Here is a 19776-nt window from a genome sequence, read left to right on the forward strand (position 1 = left end):
CTCGCCCTCGGTTGAACACGCGGCCTGGCTCTGGTGGCGTCCTCTCGTCTGTCTGGAATGGGCTGGCCGGTGGAGGAAGGTCATAGCTCCATGTGCACCAGAGCCCGAGGGAGCCCCAGGCCCCCAGTCCCCTGTGCCTGAGGGCAAGAGGGCGGACCTGGAGCTGGCCACACTCACTCTGCAGGAGGCCTCTGTCGACCCTGGGTTGGAGCCACCAGGCTGCTCTGCTCTAAAATAGACTCCCAGTCTGTTCCTTTCCTGCCACGTGTTCCCTGGCCACTCCAGAACCTTCTGCCCAGCCCCTTTGGCCCCACCACTGCTGCCTCCTCCCTGGGGCCTCTCCAGTATCTCTTCCGAGGCTGCTCCCTCCTGAGTGAGGACTCTGGGGCAAAGAGGCCACCGAGACCCTGGCAGGAGCAGCGTGTGAAATCACCAGAGCCCAGCCAAGCTGGCTGAGGTCCTGGGCCATGGTGAGGTGGCTGGAGCTGCAGGCTGGCCGGGCTGGGCTGGGCTGGGCTGGAGCTCTTGCTGAAGGAAAGCCCATGGGCCACTGGCTGGAGAGCGGGAGGGGGCAGGAGGCAGCTAGGGCAGCCCCAGGTCCCTCTGCTCCACGGATGCACCAGGACCAGGCTGCCCGCTGGGCTGCCTGGGGCCTCATGGTGCTGGACAGGCACGGGGGCTTGCTCAGTCCTCGTCCACCTCAGGGGCTCTGGGCCCACAGAGCACCCAGCCTGGCTGGTCCCTCCATCACGGCCCACTCCAGCTTGGCTCCGTCCCTCCAGGAGCCCCAGCCCATGAATCGATGACCCACTGGGGGTCCCACATCCTCGGGCTCGCTGGGGCCCCAAGGAGGGTGGTGTGTGGGCCGGGGGACCTTCTCTGGACAGTGGTCAGCGGATGGGGGCAGGTGGGAAGGAGGTGGAAGACCTGCTCATCCATGTCACACACAGGCACCTCTTCGTCCCTGTGCTGGGGGAGGAGACGCAGGTGGGCACACGAACACCCTCCCGGCCCACATGGAGCTCGGTTACCCCACAGGAACATCACCCCTGAGCTGGGGCTGGAGCAGGAACCTCCCTGCCCGCCCCGTGGACAGGGGCCGGGCAGAGGGGACCTGGGGCACAAAAGCCTAGAGAAGCAGAGCTGGGGGGGGAGGGGTGGTGAGCAGGCCCCGGCCTCCCGGACACACAGAGTGGGGCTCCCTTGACAGGTAGGGAAACTGAGGCTAGCAAGCGTCTCCAGAACCCCTGTGCGTGCCTGTGTTGACCTTGTCTCTCGCCTCCTCAGGGCAGGAGCCTGCTTTGTCTGAACCCAGAACCCTGTCAGGGGGCGGGGGAGCCCAGGCCGGGGCTGGGGGTTTGGAGTCACAGCCTCCCCCAGGTCTGAGCACAGGCCCCACGCCCAAGGCCTCAGCTTCTCCCTGGGGCCTCCCAGAAGCAGGTGTCCGGACCCAGAGACACAGAGCATCAGGGGCTTAAAGGGAACCCCTGTCCCCGGGACCCCTCACTGGACCAGACGCGGCCATGGCACTTGGCCAGTGACAGCACACTCCTGGGGGGCTTGATGTGGGAGGGGGGCCACGTCCTGGCCTGGCGGAGCCGTGGCCCTGCCAGAGACAGGACTGGTGCTGGGAGGCAGCCCTGGACGCTGAGCTGGGTGGAGGCTGCCCTTTGGCCCCTCGGCCCGTGTCCTTTTATGGCTGGAATAGCCGGGCACACCCAGGGCGCTCGGCAACGGGCAGGCGCGACGGGAGCCACCTCGGAGGCTGATGGGGCTCAGTGGCAGGGAGATTCTGCTGTAGAGATAAAGGAGCCTAAACAAGAACACGGGGTCTGCAGGGCATTGGGAGGACCCCGCCTCCCTCCATCCTCCCAGGCCCTGGACTCCGCACCCAACCCCGGCCAGGACCCCAGACACCCCTGTGTGCCGCGGGCCAGCCTGGCCAGGAGGCGGGGGAGGGAAGCCTCTGTTCGGGCTACAGACAAGCCCATGTTCTTCTCAGCTCACTGCCGGGCAGTGGGGACCCAGGGCCTCTGCCAGGCCCCCCAGAGCAGCCTCCAGGGACCCTGAAGGTGCAGGGCTGAGAGGACCGTGGCCTGGGAGGGGTGCCTGGGCCCGGGGAGTCTGCAGACCCGGCGGCCCCTGCCTCCTTCTCACCTCCCCGCGTGAGCCTGGCTGTCCACGGAGCCAGGCAGGGATCACAGGGGCAGCTCGGCCGAGCTCCCCAGACAGACCCTGCTCCCAGCCACCGACCCAGGAAGGTAGAGCCGGTCAGGCCAAGAAGGGCATCCAAGCGCCAAGGTGACTTGCATCCTCAGTGAACCAGGGGTGGGGTGGGGCTCATGTCCTGCACGTGGCCAAGACCCCCAACAAGATGCCCCCAGAGCCTCAGGGCACTGGAGGGGGACACTCAGGGGGATGCAAACTGCCGGAGGGTCCAGGAGGAGACGGCAGTCCGGTGTCCCCCTCAAACCCTCCAAGCTTATTTATTTTAAAAAAACCTACTGAGAACAGAGGACAAGGAGGGCTGATGCAGAGGCACTGTCTCCACGAGGTAAGAAAGGCTGGAGGCAGCTGAGCAGCCTGGGGGGGCCACACAGGCGCCCTGCCCTCGGGAAGAGGCCGGAGACACGAAAGTCAATGCACCCGGGCGCTGCCGACCACTGGGAATCTAAGAGGGTGAATGACTCCCATCAGCATAGCGGGCGACGCGATCAGGAGGGCAAGCCGGGGGAAGCGGGGGCCGAGGGACACGAATGAGGGGTGGCTGCGCCTTCTCCTGACAGAGGGAAGCCCGTCGGCCAGCCAATTCATCCATATTTATCTGTTGAGTGGAATTCAAGTAAAACATCCATTTTTTAAATTTAGGTGAAATTTATAGAACATAAAACGAACCATTTTTAAGTGCAGAATTCAGAGACATTCAGCACATTCACAGTGCTGTGCAACCACATCCTGTATCTGGTTCCAGACATTTTCAACCCTCAAAGAGACCCCGTCACCATCTGTGGTCACTCCCTGTCCCCTCCTCCCACCCCTGGCGCCCATCGATCTGCTGTCTGTCCCCGTGGGTCAGCCTGTTCTGGACATTTCACAGAAATAGACTCACGCACCACGTGGCCTTCTCCGTCTGGCCTCCCTCACTGAGCACGCCGTCCTCAGGCTCATCCAGGTCGCCGAATGTGTCAGGATTTCACTCCTTCTTGTGGCCGAATAACATCCCACGGTCTGGATGAAGCGGAGTTTGTTTATCCGTCATCCGTCAATAAACATTTGGGGTGTTTCTCGAATGAGGCCATTATGGGTGTGCTATTATGAACATTTGGGCATAAAATCCATTTTTTTCACTTTAAAAAATAATGTTGGAGAGAACCTGGAAGAACGAATAGGCAGAAGGAGCCTGGAGGATTGTGACCCAGCTCCGTTTTGTGGGGACACTTGTCCTAGTCGATACTGAAATAGAGTTTGAAGATGTAACTATGAATGAAGTGGGCACCAGTCAGGGACAAATGGAAGCCCCAAGGTCTGTCATCCCAGAGGACAAGGGAGCGTGCACGTGCCAGCAAAGCCGGAGGCTGCGAGGAGGGGGATGTCCATCGGAGTTTTGCCTCCTGTGCCAAGGCAAACTGCAGTTGAGTGAAAGAGTCATCAGCAAGGCAATCATTACAGATACATGGGATACACACCCACGGGCACAGCAGCTTCATTCAGAAGAGCCAAAATGTGGAAACAACCCAAGTGATCTATCGATGATGGACAGATAAACAAATGTGGTCCCCACAGTGGAATATCACTGCTACGACCTGGCTGAACCTGAGGACACGAGGCTCAGGGAAATGAGCCAGACACAGAAAGACAAACGCCGTGTGATTCCACTCATAGGAGGCCCCTGGAGGAGTCAAATCACAGAGATGGGGAGCAGGACGGTGGGGGGCCAGGGGCCCAGGGAGGCGGCTGGGGGATTGTTTAGTGGGGACAGTTTCAGTTTTGCGAGATGCCCAAGTTCTGGAGATGATGGTTGCACAGCAGCATGAGTGTAATTAATGTCACGGGACTGTGCACTTCAAGTGGTGACGGTGAATTTTATGTTGTGTGTATTTTATCACGATTAAAAAAATATGTGGGGATATTTAGCTAATCTCTGGATGGGAAAGACTTCTCGATTCTAAAGAGAGTGGAAGAATTTCCCAAGTAGACGAGTGATGGGTTTGACTTTGTAAAAACAGGAAGCAGGGTTCTATATCAATCCTGAAGCCAAAATGCAAAACACAGGGAAGCGCTCCTGCCCTGGGGAGCCACGGGGGGCTTCCTGCCGTCAGAGAGCCTGCACAGACAGACGGATGAGAGGACAGGCAAGGAGTAAACCCATCGTGGTCACCATGGGCCCAGGGGTGCTCCTTCCAAACCCCCCAGAGTGTCGGCATCTAGATATTCTTCTCTCCAGGCTGCCTGGTCAGCACCGTCACCTGTGTCCCTCAGGGAACATGTGGGCAGGGCCTGGTGGGGGACCCAGGTGGAGCCCCCAGCTTGGCCAGCTCCCAACAGAGTGGCCTCGGAGGAGCATGGACAGACCCATCGTGCAGAGGGCTGGGCGAGGCCACAGCCTGGTGTGGGAAGTTCTGTCGCCCCATGTCCACCCCCTCCCATCGCACCGACCCCTGTGGAGCTTCCAGGCTTCCTCTGTCCTGCAGTGGGGAGCCCAGCAGGGTGCAGGAAGAAGGGAGGGTCAGGGCTCAGTCACTGGCCACCGGGTGGCTGCTGCCTCGGCTGAAGGAAGCCCCTTGGTCTCCTGGTTCTGATACCCCATCCCCCACCCTTGGGACGTAAAGCCCCAACATTGTCAGCCCAGGGCACTGTGCCACCCACCGCCCTGCAAAGTGTCCTTTAATTAAAGTTCCTCAAACTGCGCACATGGATGGGGCTGCCCGCAGAGTGGGGACGGGGTGCGGCAGACATTGGGGCAGCGGGAGCCACGAGGGCTGTCGGGCAGAAGAGAGACACGGCTGGTGCCCCCTGCCCAGTGCTCACTTTCTTCCACTGAGAACCAGCCCTACGGACAGCCCCAGAAGGACTGTGCCCCTTCCCCTCGGGGCACCCCTGCCCTGCACCCACAGCCCAGAGCAACTCACACACATGAGTGTGGCCTGGAGGATGGACACTGGCCCGTGGGTGCAAATGTCGGGGATCAGATTGGCTTAGGAAGGGCCTCAAGCCCCTCTCTCGAGGCAGCGGCCTGAGGAGGGATGTTTGCTTGGGCGGAGTCCCTGCCCCCCCAGTGCTGGGACCCACCCAGGCACCTAGATGGTGCCCCTTGATCCCTGTCAGTGAGAATCTGGCAAATGCACAGCTGTCACCACCATCTCCAGATATGTAGCCTGACGGAGGGGAGAGAGTGGGCCTGGGACCGGGAGGGGCCAGGGCCCTGGAGGGAGGTGAGAGCCCCAGGGCAGGGAGGGGCAGAAATGGGGAACCCCCCCCCTCAGGCTCCTGGGCAGTCACAGGACCTTCAAGGTAAGGTCCCCCACCTGGCAGAGTGCCCACCACTTAATGTCACTCAATTATTCACTCAACAAACACCCTTCAGGGCCAGGGTGGCCAGACCAGCCCTCAGGAGCCGGGATGGCATAAGCCAGTCTGCACAGAACAGGACGGTGTGCTTGGCTGCAACAGAGGGGAGCCGGCAGTGTTGGGGTTGGGGACCCCTGTCGCCAGGGCTGGAGGAGGGTCACAGACTCAGGTGTCCTTCCAGGTCCTCCTTTCCACCCAGCCCTTGAGATCCAGGGTTCTGCAGGGGCCTGAGAGGTGACCATCGAAGATCCTATTCCCAATGCCATTCAGTCTCCCTGACCCCACCAGAGGACATCACAGCCCCCTCGGTCCCCAGGTTCCTGTGGGAAGTCCTTCCTGGTGTCTGCCCGTGGTCCACCCATCGTCCTGTCACAGGACATCCAAGGAGGGTGGGCCCTTCTGACCCCTCCTCAGGACCCCACCCAGGGCACCCGACACCCCTCCTGCCGATGGGGATTCAGCTGGGAGGAGCCGCCACCCGCCGGGGACTGTGAGCACAGCCTTGCTCAGCCCCCGGGATGGGCCAGACTCAGTTTCCTTCACTGTTGGGGTACAAGACCGGCTCTGCCTGTGGGAGCTGCGCCCTGATCACCCGCCCTCCCACTCGTGCCCCACCCTGCCAGGCAAACAGACCCCTCCTGCCTCTGCCCCCATCCCGGAGGCACCGCGTCCTGGCCCCGGGCCGGATTTCCTGAGCAAGGTCACTCCGGGAGCCACTGGAGCCCAGCGGCCAATAAAACCCATTGATGCGGACAGAAAGCCCATAAAGTCGTCACCCACCCAGAGGGTGTTTGCTCTATGTCCCCCCACCCCCAATCAGGGCCTGGGGATGCCGGACCTCCAGGCAGTGTGGAGGCTCTGGGGCCCCGACAGCTGTCCCCAGCCTGCGCTGGGTACAGGAGGGCAGCGGCCTGGCCAGGATGTGTTCCCGTGTCCACTGGCTCCCAGGGCCCATGCTCCTCCTGGCACACTCATGCCCCTGTCCCGTGACAGATGCTCGGGGGTGTCCAGGTCCTCGTTCCCTCCAGCTCCATGCCCCATCCCCCCTGGGGGCTTCAAGGACTGTTCACGCTGGTCAAGCCTCGTTCCCCACGTCCACCTAGACCCAGCGTCCACGGGCTGCCTGGAGTCTCATGGAACATCCCACAGGTTCCCCCGCCCACTGGGTCCACACACACTCACACACACACATGCACACGCACACGTTCACACCCCACAAGGGCAGGAGCCGGTCAGGACACTGCTGGCGTCTGTCGTCCCCACGCTGGCGCGGCCCTGGGGAGGGAGCTCGCGATGTCGGATCAATTGGGAGAAATTGATCTGGGCAGAGATTTCTGAGCCATCTGCTCGCTCCCCAAAGTCATTCTGAGCAGATGTACTTTGTATCCACATCCTGGGGGAGGCCTGACCGTGTAGGGGGGGCGCAGGGTGAACAGGCCTCAGTTTCTCCCTGGGCACCCCGCCTCGCTCTGGGATGCTGTCCCTAGGGCAAGTCAGGAATGGGTTTGGTTACCAGTACCTGGTGACTCTGATTCCAGGCTCTGGAATGGAGGAGCTGTCCCCCTGCGCCCCAAATTGAGCCCAGGAGGGATGGAGACTCAGCCTGGGGCCCTGGAGGCTGCTGGGTCCCCACCCGCCCAGGAAGAGGGTCCCCAACCAGTCTCCCACTCCCAGCCCCGTCCTGGGGCCTTGAGGGGAAACACCTCTGCCCCCTTCCAAGCTGGTTTACACCTCTGCTTTGCTACGTCTAAGTGACCCAGCTGCCCACTTCCAGCCAAGGGTCCGCCCACCCCCACCCCAGGCTCCTCCATCCACTGCCTCTGATTTGCACCAGCTTCGATCGGCTCCAGGGACAATATTTGCTTTGGGAAAGAGTCAAACATTTATCCTCTCGTTTATTCAGGAGAGCGGCTGTCACACACAAGCGCCCTCATTATGCGATGGTGTTCCCAGGGCTTGGCCTCTGTCTGGCCAGTGCTCAGGCCCGGGTAGCGTGGACCAGGCCTGTCCCCTGCCCAGTACATCTCTGCCTGCTCCCTGTGCCTTCCTAGGGGTCAGGGTCCTGCTCTGGGAAGACCCAGGAAGCCCGAGCCAAGCTGGGGGTGGCACCGGGCAGGGCTATTCCAGATGGGGGCCCCGCGGGCTGAGTGAGCCCCCAACTCTGACCCTTCTCCTTCCAGCCTCAGAGAGAGGCCCAAGGCCCCGGGCTCCCAGCAAAGTGTGGGCATCTTCCCGGGACCCACAGGCCTGGTGGCGGGAGGAGCTGGTGTTTCTGGGGGTGGATAAGACCACTCTTGTCCAGGGACGCAGAATTCCTCAGGGGCCTGGCATTTGCTGGCGTTTTCACGCCTACACGGCACTGCCTTTCCAAGCCGCCTGCTATTTGCGCTGGGAGGCGGCTCCCCCACTGCCGTCTGGATATTTCTCTTCTGCTCCTATCCACTCTCCCTCCCGGGCCGGAGCCCCTGCTGAAAGCAGAAGAGCCAGCTGCAGCTTCCTGCGTCCTTGCCTGCCCCTCCCCAGGAGGGCCTCTCGCTGTGCTCCTGGGGACACCTGTGTCACCCCCGAAGCCTGGGGGCCCACTCTCCACCCCTGACCTCAGCCCCTTCGCTCTCCCTCTGCACTTGCTGCCCTCCCCACTCGCTTCCACGGTGGGACCCACGGAGCCCAGCCCAACCTCAGCAGCCTCCTGGGACCATGCCAGCAGCCAGCCAGGAAGGGAGAGACAGTGACGGGGATGGGTGGCGGGGTGGATGGGGGCTCGAGGACAGGAGAGCTCAGCAGGCCTGGCTGTCTCCCCTGGAATGCCAGTGCACTCGCTGCCGGGGGGCCGTGTGCAGCTTCACACCTGCCACCCCCAAAGTCAGCACAGCCATAGGTCCTGAGAGCTCTGGGGTAGAGGCCGCAGCCCAGGGCCTTCTGGCTCTTCAGTTTCACAGAGCAGCACCTGATGCTGACCAGGGGAAGCAGGGCTGATGTGTGGGGGGTACATGTGATAAGAGGGTGGAGGCCGGGCAAGCCATCACCAGCTCACACCGATGGTCACTCCCACAGCCTGAGGACAGGACTGGAGGGTCAGGATGCCCTGACTGTTGCCCGGGACACCCAGGCCTGTCCTACCCACCCCCTAACATCCCGGGACCTGGCCTGCATGGCGACAACAGGCTGGTGAAAGTGACGACTTGTCACTTCAGGACCAGGACCACCCATGGTCCTCACACCACAGGGAACCTCCAGGCCGCTGAGGGGGTCAGCTGGGCAGGACCCCGAATCTTGGGGGAGTGTTCTGCCTGGGAGAACGAGACCAGACAGGGGCAGGAGCCACCTGGCGCCGCCCGCCCACGGCCCTCACAGCTTGCTGGTCTGCATGAGCCCGTTGGCCTCGGAGCTGCGGGCGGGTAGCGTGGCCTCCTCTGGGCGGCCACCCTTGTCAGGCCGAGGCTCTGTGGCATCTGCGTCCTCAGCACCTGAACCCTTGCGGAGGCACAGAACCTTCCGGAAGCTCTGGCGGAAGTTGTCAGAGAGGAAGCCATAGAGCACAGGGTTGGCGCAGCTGTTGGCGTAGGACAAGATGACCACGAAGAAGTAGGCACCGGCAGAGGCGGGCTCCTCGGGCAGGACGAAGGCCAGGTTGACGATGTTGACAATGAAGAAGGGCAGCCAGCAGCCCACGAACACCACCACCACCACCACCACCATGCGGGTCACCTTGCGCTCCGACCGCCGCCTCGTGGAGCCCACGCGCACGCCCGACGCCTTCACCTTCACCACGATGAGCAGGTAGCACAGGCAGATGACGAGCAGCGGCCCGAAGAAGCCCAGGACGGACGTGTAGATGATGAAGACGGCACCCCACAGGCCCACGGGCTCCGGCCAGCTGAGGTTGCAGGTGTTCCAGCCCTCCTGGATGTCCGCGAAGATGACCAGCGGCAGCGACATGAGCAGCGAGAAGGCCCAGACTGCGGCGCTGGCCAGCTTGGCCACCCTCGGGCGGCGCCAGCGGGTGGAGCGGATGGGGTGGACAATGGCCAGGTAGCGGTCCACGCTCATGACGGTCAGGCAGAAGATGCTGGTGAACTGGTTGATGCCGTCCAGCGTCATGACCAGGCGGCACAGGACGTGGCCGAAGGGCCAGTAGGAGATGGCGTTCTGCGTGGCCAGGAAGGGCAGCCCCAGCATGAGCAGCACGTCGGCCACGGCCAGGTTGAGGATGTAGATGTTGGTGACCGTCTTCATCTTGGCGTGGCGCAACACCACGTAGATGACCAGCGTGTTGCCGCCCAGCCCCGCCACGCACACCAGCAGGTACAGCACGGGCACCACGACCGCCCGGGCCCCCGGCGAGGGTGCTGGCCCCACCAGCGTCCCATTCTCGCCACCTCCACTGGTGGCCGCTGAGGAGGTGTTCCAGCTGGCCAGTGCGGAGGCCGGGGACAGAGGCTCCATCGCGACACTGAGGGCAGGGCCGGTGCGTCGTCTTCTCTGCAAGAGAAGAGGAGGGGACGCGGGGACCATTAACCGGACAGCCAGGCACTTCCTCTCCCACGTCCGCCCTGCCTGCTGGTGAGGCACAGGATTACCCCACGGCATCGGGTAAACACGATTACTCGTGGTCGACTCCCCGGGAATCACGTTAAGCAAATTGTTTGGAAAACAAGCCCGAAGAGGAAGGAGCACATCTGCCTGTGAGCCGAGGCGTCGTCTGTCGATGCCCTGATGGCTTCCGGAGACATGACCGTCCCCACACCCTCCATGGCCTCCCAGCTTGGCCACAGCCACCCTTGCGTCTGCATCTGGTCTTGCTGAGGCTCATGGAGCCCTGGGGGCAGCACTGCCACCCCTAACTGGCAGCAAAGGGACTGAGGAAGGCAGGAGTCACCTCCCCAGGGACCCACAGGACGGGCGGAGAGGGACAGACTTGGCAAGCCCCTCACACCCAGCCAATGCCACCCACCAAGCCCTGCTCTCCTGGGCGGCCCCAAAGCCGGACTCTGAGTGGCCTTCTGGAACCGTCAGGAGGGGCTGAGCTTTCTGCGTGGCCGAGAAGCCAGACTTCAGGCTGCAGAGGCTCTGCCAGCGTCCACCTCGCTCTCGGGAAAGCTGCCTCCTGGGGAGGGGCGTCTGTGCCACCCCTGGCACAGCCCTGGCCGTGTGGCCGAGCAGCCTTGGCCTCACTGCCCCCTGCCAGCCCCTGTCCAGCCCATCCACCACAGCATGGATGTCACTGGGCCAAGGAGATGACCTGGAACAGCTGGGGGAAATGCACATGTGTGTGCGCACGCGTGGGTGTGCAGGGCAAGCCCGACCCTGGGAGAGGGCGTGTGGAAGGGGAAGCTGGGGAGAACAACGGAACGCAAGGGGTTTTGCAGGGAAAGAGCCGAGGCAAAGATGGGGGAATGGTAATGCCCGTGGTGCAGGGTGACAGGCATACATATTCCTTACACAGCTTTCATCCTTCTCCATGTGTCTGAAACAGTCCATCACGATGATGCTCAAGAGCAAGTGCCTCCACGGATGGGAGGGGGCGGGGAGAGGGCAGGCAGGCAGGGCTGGGGCCTTGGCCACACAGAGTGGGGTGGGGGTCCAGCAGGGAGGCTAAGTGCCCCCAGGGACCCAGACAAGGACCTGCGAGGGGCTGGAAAGGGCGGCGATGCCCCAGCAGGGTCCCTCAGGCCCAGCAGCACCCAGGGCTTCTCAGAACTCACGACACCCTCCAGGAGGCCCGGAATCAACCACACTGACAACGACAGAAAGGATCCTCTGCTCCCAAAGGGCAGACACACCAGAATTTCCAGGTTCACTGGGCCAACTGACACCAGGAAACGTGAACACGACCAAGAACATCGCCAATGGGCAGGTGGACGGGTGGATTCATTTCAGGTGAAGTAAAAGCCATGTGACAACAAGAATGCCTGAGACACGTTTCTATGTGTTTAGCATCCTCAGCAAGGCGTGGATAAAAATATTATGAAATAAATTTGGCTTCTGTCTAAGAAGTAAAACGAACAAGTGTCTATTTTTGAAAATTACAACTCTTGGGTATGAAAAATTATCATTTGGACAAAAAAAATAAAACAACACACAAAAGTCAGGATCAACGCCAGTCTGGATGCAGTTGGAGAGAGAATTGGCAAATCGGAGGAGGGGCTGAGGGAGGCCCCCAGAGCGTGGCACTGAGGCGAGGAGCCTGCAGGGGGCTGGGAGGGCCGGGGGGCAAATGCGTCATTCAGGTGGAGGGCTGGCCACAGACAAGAGTCCTGCTCGAAAGCACCAACCCTTCCCCAGAAGGATAAAGTAAAAATGCAACAGCATCAGAGCCAACCTCCGGAGCATCAGTGATAAAAGACGGCCTTATGGAGGGACAAGACAAAACCCATGAGGAGTGAGGATCCAGACAACAAGCCCCACCGGCCACAGGAGCCACGGAGGCAGCTGGAGAGAGAAACGCCGTCACCCTGGATCCCCACCCGGATGGGATGTTGTGACCTGATGTGAAGTGTGTGACAAAACCTCTGTTAAAAAAGGTCAAAGTTTGATGTTGGGGACCACTGCATTTAAAGACAAAGCTGGGGTCCCTCAGGCAGCCTGCTGGGCCCTCAGTCAGAAGGGGTGCTCCTGGGTTGGGGGAACCCACCCTTCCCGGGTGTTTCACCTGCGTCTGTGCCCAGCGGGGAGGAGGGCCTCCCGGGACACTCAGAGATGGGTGACCTGCAGGCTCTCTCTGCAGGCAGGGAGTCAGGCTGCTGATCTCTGTTCCTGGGACCTGGTGCAGAGGGGCCCCTGCTCATATTCAACAAAGCAATAAAAAATTTAAAATAATGTTTGAAGCTCCCTTGAGGTGCTGGTGGGGAATGACTTCTACCAGGACGCTGGTCTGGAGACAGCTGGGTGGGCTGTGTGCATGTCGAGGTGGAGAGTCCTGGGGGCCGCACCTCTCCCCAAAAACACCCAAGGAGAGGCTTCCGGCCCATTCTGCGTGGGACCCAAGGGGGCTGGGTGGGGAGGAAGTCGCAGCCCCCTGAGGAGTTTTGTTCACCCACAGAGAGCGGGGTCTCAGACGCGGCCCCAGCATGGGGCCTGGATGCGTTTGATGCTAAATCAGGAATGTGCTCTCGGCTGCTCAGGGCGCCTCCAGGGCCACTGCCCGGCGCCCGGCCGCCCAGGACCCTGAGCAGGCTGCGCAGAATGCCAGGCACCCCTGCTGTCCCCCCAAACGCCCCAACTCCCGACCGACTTCAGAGTGGCGAGGAGCTAAATCAGGCCGCGCTGCTGTGCCCGCTCTCGGAACATAATTCCGCAGGAGCCATTATTCAGAAGCGGCAATCTTCTTAGTCACAGAAATTGCACACTCGTGGGAAAACCATCCCTGGGGCCCTTTTCCCTGTGGGTGGGGGATGCAGCAGGGTGGGCTGTGCAACGGACTGTGAGCCAATGCTGGGGGCTTCCCCATCCAGGAGGGATCTTGTGGGGAACAGACCCCGTCCTCACCCTGCCGCAGCCACCCCCACACACTGGCCCAGTGATCCTGGGCAAGTCATGCCGTGTCTCCAAGCCCTGGCTTCCTGTAATCAGTGACTCCTACAAACTGCAATGTTGTGGAGCAGATGAAATAAGCTCGGGTGTGCAGGACGCCGTGTGCAGCGCCTGGCTCACTGCTGGTGCTGCCCGCTCGCCTGCCCCAAACAGCCCGGCACCTCCTGCCCACCGTCAGGAAAGGCACCTGCCCTGGGCAACACGGAGGAGGGGGTTTCCCAGGGGCTTGGGGACAGGGACGAGTCAATGCTCAAGTGCTCTGTGCCTGGGGGGGAGGTCCAGCCTGCACCACTCCAAGCCCTCCCAGGCTAGCCTGATATCAGGTCAGTGGGAGGGAGCCGGCATCCCCTATCCATGGGCAGCTGCCGCTGGGAGGAGTCGAGTCTCCGTTCTCCTGGGGCCCATGCCTCACCTGGGAGGCTGCGGATCCACAGGTGCTCCCTTGACCTGTGTAGGGCAGGGGCAAATGTAGGGGATGGCATGGCTAAGAGGACAGGCCCCAGCACCACCCAGGGCCCTGGATCCAGGCCTGCCACCCCTGTGGGAGGACCTTGCTCTGGAGTGCAGCCAACTCCTGCTCCTTCCCCAAACATGCTCCGGCCGTCCTTATGGCAGCCTGTGGTCAGGGGCTGTACCCTCTCCCCAGGAGGGGGACACTGAGGTGGGTGTGGGCAGCTCTGTGCAGCAACAGGGAGGCCAGGCCAGCAAAACCACCTCCTCAGGGTCTTGGTGGGGTCTGCACACCCTCAAGACCACGTTTCACCCCCAGCAAACTTTCTTGGAAATCTGGGTCGTTATTTTGCCGGGAACGAATGGTGGTGAGTCATTGTCATTGGTGCTATGGACCACCTTGTGCCCGGAGGCTCCCAAGCGGTTGGCTGTCCCCAGGAACCTGTTCTTCAGTGGTGGCTCATCAGCAGCCAGCGCAGCCTCAGAGTCTGGACAGCACTGGCTCCAGCCCTCACCCTCACCCAGGACCCAGGGTGGCTGGCAGACCAGGGACAGTGGGCCAAGCAGGTGGGCAGGCGAGGGCCCTGCCGGGAGCCTGGGTGGGGAAAGGGCACACAGGTGAACTTCCAGGGCTGTGTTCCCTTCTGGGGAGGCTGCAAGAGGGCTCCAGAGCACAGGTGCCAAGCCCTGGAGAGGTGAGGGCTCCGTGTCCAGCAGGCAGGGGCAGCCCCATCTCCTCCCCAGGTCAGGGTCACGCACCTGCTGGAGTCCCCAGGGCCAAGCAGACCGTGCACCGGCCGACAGGCCCCTGGAGCTGGCCCCAATGCCTACAGTCTTCCCGCCACCTCCCCGCGGTCGAAGGGCAGACCCCACCTCTACCGGCCAGCTCAGACCGGCTCCCGCGCACACCCCCACGGCTCCTGCTCCCTCGGAGTTCCGCTTTCCACACCCACCCCCATCCACACCCACCCCCCATCCACAGCCTCTGAGCAAGGGAGCTAACCCTCCCCAGACGCGCCGCCTACTCTTCGCCAGCCCCAGGACAAACCCCACCGTGGCGCCCACCGCGGGGATGTCAGGCCGGGAGGGGCGCGGTGAGCAGTGTCCCTGCGGCTTCTGCCCGGACCCTGGAGCACAGAGCCCAGAGGCCGGAGGATGGCGAGGGCGAGGGCGAGGGCAGCGAGGTTTCGGGAGGGGATGGAGGGGCTGAGACTGGGGAGCAGACGGAAAGGGAGGGGAGGGACCCCGTGCGGCAGTAGAGGTGCATAGGGAGCTCGTGGGGGACAGGGCGAGCCGCAGCGAGGAGAGCACGGCGGGACCCCAGGCCAGGGCGGCGCACGGCTGCACGCAGGGTGGTGAGACCCCCGCAGAGGATAACAGGGACCTGAAGCGGGACCCCGGCGAGAGCGGAGGGCAGGGGCGCGGGTGCGGGGGCGCAGCACTCACCTGCGGCGGCGGCGGCGGCGGCGGCGGCGGCGCCCTCTGGCCCGGGGAGCCGAGAGCCGCGCTGCGCTCGCTCGGGGCTCGGGGCACCGGCGGGGCGGGGCGCGGGGCGGGGCGGGGGGCGGGCGCTCGGCTCCCCGGGCCCCAAGCCCGTCCGCCTGTCTCCGGTCCCAAAGCCTTCGCATGTTTGCCCGCAGCCCTTGTCCCGTCGCGGCGACTGGGTGACAGCGGCGCCCCACCTCCTTTTCTGTCCGTCTGGTCGCAGATCTGAGCTCGGAGGGGCTCCTGCAGCCAGCACGACGGGGGCGGAGGGGCCGGAGCGCACTCCCGGGAGTCCGAGGTGGATCAGGAGAGTCCTGCCTCCGGGGAGAAGCTCTGGAGGCGTCTGCTCTGACGGATGGGGCCGGCTGTGCTGCAGAGACGGTCAGCCGCGTGGCGAGGGGCAGCAGGAGGCCCCAGCTGGTGGGGTGGTTTTGGGGTTCCCAGCATGCTCCCTTCATTCTGGGGTCTCCCGTTAGCAGGCATGAGAGCCCCCCTTGCCCATCAAAACAGGCCCCCCCCCACCGTCTCACACCTAGGGTGGCCAAATTGGCAGGTCGGCCCGAGAATCTGCATTTCTGACCAGTTTCCATGTGCTGCCATTGCTGCTGGCTGGGGCCCCGCTGTGACAGCCACTGACTTTGACAAGTAGTATGAGCTCCTCATGTCCACTAGGCACCGAGAGTTGGGTGGGCATTTGGACAGTACCCTACACGGGATGCAGCCCCGAGCTTGGGGAGCCCAGCTGCTGGCTGAATGACACTCCGTGCTGGACACTCTGTCTAGAGTAGCTTGAGGGCACACGGCCAACCCCTGGCCCCACTGTGGCCCCTTCCAGTGACATCGGGATCCTTCCAGGCCTGGCGCTGGGCCTGGACCCCTGGGGCTGCCGGGACAGGGCAGCCTGTGGGAGGAGCCCCTGCTCCGGGGCAGATCCCAAGGACCCCTAGCTCACCTCCGCCCCCTCACACACTCCGAACCTTCCACTCACCCTGCCCTGGCTGAACTGGGCTTTGCTCTGGAGACCTCCCTTCTGCCAAGATTCAGCCGGAGCCAGGCGCTGGGGAGGGGCTACAGGCTGGGTCCCAGGGCCCCTCGCCAGAATCTGCCTCCTGTAAGCCCTTCACCCTCTCGCCCTCTCTGGAGGGTCCCACGTGGAGTTGGTGCCCAGTGGATGGGTGCTTGGTCCAGTCACAGCCCAGCACCAGGCTGGGATGCCTCTGACACTCTAACACCCAGGTGGTCTCACCTGGGTCCTCCTGGGGGCTCTGATGGGAAAGGAGAGAAGGTGCCCAGAGATGTGGCCGTCCCCTCCAAGGCTGCCTTCCCCTCCCCTGTCACCCAGTGCTCCTGGCAAGAGTCTCCTCGCCTTTCAGCCCCTAGTTCTGAGACTGCACACCACCCCCTGCCCCAGGAGGATCAAGTGAGGTGAAGCCTGGGGACACTCTGCAGAGGTCATGCCCAGCACGAGCAAGGAGGGCAAGGATTAGTGGCAGCTGGATGCCATGGCAACAGGGCAATGCCCGATGGACTCCCCAGAGACCATCTCTGACCCCTTGCTTGGGGACCCCACCCTAGCTGTGAGTTCCATCATGGCTTGTGATTCACCCTTTCCAGAGGCTGAGGCCTTGGAGGCTGCTGGACACGAAGTCTGCCCCCTCCTGCCCTCCAGCCACTCTGCATCCCTGCCCCCCCTGCCCATGCCAGGCTTGGCCACTGCTGCTGAGGCTGCCCGTGATTATTCAACAGCGATGGAGGCTGACTCCAGTTCACCTGGAAACACCCCGGAGGCCCCTTGTCTGTGTTCCCAGGAAGGTCCCCAGGCTGGGGCGGGCCCTGGGGTGGGGGTGAGACACTCTCTGTGCTCTGGACACGCTGGCCTTCCCTCCACTCTTCGGGTGGGCTGTGCTGCCCCACACTGGCTGTTTGTCCCTTGGCCACCCACTGCTCCAGACCACGTCCCCTTGGAGATGTCTGTCCTGGTTGCAGAAGGTGTGAATGTCGGTGAGTGAGCGTCTGCCCCCCACCACTCTGCAGATGCCACTGTGGACTCGCGGGAGGCACAGGGCCGCCTGCAGGGGCCTGAGCCCCTGGGGGCCTGGGGGTGGCTGGGCTGACCCTCCTGGCCATGGTTAAAATGGGGGCACATTAAATTGCAGTTTCCCAGCCTTCAGAGTGGGAGGTGGGGTGCTGTGAGGCTTCATCCCAAAGGGGCTTAGTGGGCATCATGCTGTGCCGGGCACCAGCCAGGAGCCAAGATAGAGTGGGGACCAGAGACCCAGCCCCTGGCAAAGGGGCGATGAGCCTGGCTCAGCTGGGGAAGGGAGGATGGGGAATTTGGGTGGAGTGCACCCCAGGAGACTTGGCATCCGGGCTAGTGAGGAACCTCTGCACCCCTCAGGGCATCTTTGGCACCCTCCTGGCCCCACCCTCTCCTAGGCGGCTCTTCCCTCACCTGCCAGTTGCACAACCCTGATGAGGCCTCAGGCCCGCCCTGGGCACTCTGATTGGCTCAGCTTGGGCTGGGGTGGGGCCTGTCTCCTGAGGGCACTCTGATTGGCTCAGCTGGGGGCGGAGCCTATGCTAGCCTAGCCCCACTCCCCGCCTGGAGAAAGAGGTGGAGCCTGTCAGGTCAGGACAGGGTAGGTGTGCCTCCCAGGTGAGTCTCTCCTGGGCACTCCAGAGGGTCAACACGGCTGGAGCACCATGGCCAGACCCCCAGGTGGAGGGCACATGCCACCAGACACGAACGGGCAAAGGAAGAGGCGCAGGTGGGACACCAGGTGGGGGTGCACCTGCACCTGCCCAGCCTCCTGGCACACGTGGGCCCCTCCCCATCCTGCGGCCTGGAGGGGAAGTGGCAGAATTCTGCAGGTCCTAGCTCTTCATTTGAAGAGGCTCAGAGAGGGCAAGGGGCTTCGGTGGGTGCAGAGCAATGGTGGACTAGGATCCAAGTCTCTGGACGCCGAAACTGGGCCCTGCTCAGGACAACCTGCTGTCCCTCGAATGTGGGGCTCTGCAGGGGTGAGGAGGGGACTGATGTAGGCTGTCCTGTCTTACGTGGGCTGGGATGTCCCACATGTGGCTGCTGCAGCCCAGCTGGGAGCCGCCTCATCCTAGACGGTGAGTTCCTGGGAGGCCAGGCCCAGCCTCACCTCTGACAGGGCCTGCATGTCCAGGAGAGGCCTCTCAGAGTGACTCAGCTGCCCCACTCTTGCCAAAGACTCCCCATAAGGCACTCTGGTCTTCCCCACCTCCCCACCGGCTGCGTTGGGTGGCCCTCAGGCCATTGCTTTGGGGGGCCGGAGGCTCAGCCCAGCAGGGTGACAGAAGCAGCCGAGGCCCATCCATGCAGGTGATGTGGCTGTTTCCAGGGCCACCCTGCCTGTGTGCAGGACACCAGCCCCTCAGGCAGGGCCAAAGCTGGCGCTTGGGCCATGTGGCACCGAGCAGAGCCATCGGCACTGACTCAGCGGTAGGGTGTGAAGGCAGGCGAGCCATGAGAGGGAGGAGGAAGGCAGTGAGCTTCCAGAATTAGCAGACACGGGTGGGGGCTGGTATTGTCCTGTTTACAGACAGCGTCATTGATCCAGGAGACTCACCAAGTGTCTGCTCAGAGCCTGGGGCTGTTCTGGAGGCTGAGGGCACCAGGAGAAGGTGGCAGAGCCGGGACCCAACCCTGCCTGATGTCAAAGGCTGTGGGCTTCCCTGCTGCCTGGCCAGGGAGGAGGAGGCAGATGGAGGGGGAGGTCCTGAGGTTTGGAGCCCAGGCAATGAGGAGAGGGCAGTGCTGTGGCATGGAGAGGAAATGCACATCCCATTTGGGGATGCTGTGTCCCAGGGGCCTGGGCCTGTCTGCAGAGGTGCTGGAAGGCAATGTGTCTTGGGGTCCAGAATGCTCTATGTGGCCAGGCAGAGTGGTGGCCCCCTCCTCACACAGGCTGCAGTCTGCTTAGACCAGCCTCTCCTGGAGTCAGGGTGCGTCCTGCGGGCCCCGAGTGGGCTACTGGGTTTGGGCTGCCGTGCACTTCCACTGCCCTGAACCCCTAGGGGGCAGGGGCAGGAAATGCCCAAAGGAGATGGCTGCAGTTGGGGCAGCCCACTGGGGGTGGGAGACTGAATATACAGATGGACAGTGGCCAGCCACATATGACAAGGGAACTCTGATCCACAACGTGCGGCACCCAGGTGGGAGGCCCAACCACAGCCTCTGCCCAGATGGGCCAGGACTTGGTCAGTGACAGCAGCTACCCTGTGTTGTTCCCGCTTCCAACCCAGGACCAGTCAGAGAAAGCCCACTGTGCTCCCAAACCCACCACATGGGGCACCTGCTTCTAGTCGGCCGCCCTGGCCTCTGTGAGGACACACCTGCAGCTGCCCCTTTTGTCCACCATTAAGCTTTCCCCATCCCCAGCCCACCCTGGAGTCTGCCCAAGGCGGTGGCAGAGGCCCACCCCTTGCTATGACCAGCTGTGAGTAAACGGCCTCTCTGTTCTCGCCTGGGTCTACAGCCGGTCGGTCGGAAGCACGAGGTACTACCTGGAATTGCGACTGGCCTCTGAAGTGGGGGCAATCTGGTGGGGCTGAGCCCTCAATCTGTGAGATCTGATGCCATCTCCAGGTAGACAGTGTCAGAATTGAGTTAAATTGCGGGACGCCTGGCTAGTGCTTGTTGTGTAGATATGTCTGGTGTCAGACGTGAAGAACTGAGCATTCCGAGGGTGGAGAAAATAGAAGAGGTTC

The 19776-nt window shown here is 62.7% G+C and overlaps 1 protein-coding gene across 1 annotated transcript; it reads right to left on the minus strand.

Moving 5' to 3' along the window:
• Window positions 1-7438: 7438 nt before the first annotated feature.
• Window positions 7439-15339, minus strand: SSTR5 (somatostatin receptor 5). Its single transcript, XM_070567108.1, has 2 exons — window positions 14998-15339; window positions 7439-10050 (listed from the first exon to the last, which is right to left on the minus strand). Exon 2 carries the CDS (start codon window positions 10012-10014, stop codon window positions 8917-8919), a length of 1098 nt encoding a protein of 365 aa, XP_070423209.1. The 5' UTR covers window positions 10015-10050; window positions 14998-15339; the 3' UTR covers window positions 7439-8916.
• Between the last annotated feature and the right edge of the window lie 4437 nt (window positions 15340-19776).

The sequence above is a fragment of the Equus przewalskii genome, chromosome 12 (assembly GCF_037783145.1).
Source record: "Equus przewalskii isolate Varuska chromosome 12, EquPr2, whole genome shotgun sequence".
Lineage (NCBI taxonomy): Eukaryota > Metazoa > Chordata > Mammalia > Perissodactyla > Equidae > Equus > Equus przewalskii.

Bases quoted from the DNA above. Each gene is read 5' to 3' on its own strand.
- SSTR5 (XM_070567108.1), bottom strand. From the start codon at position 10,014: ATGGAGCCTCTGTCCCCGGCCTCCGCACTGGCCAGCTGGAACACCTCC.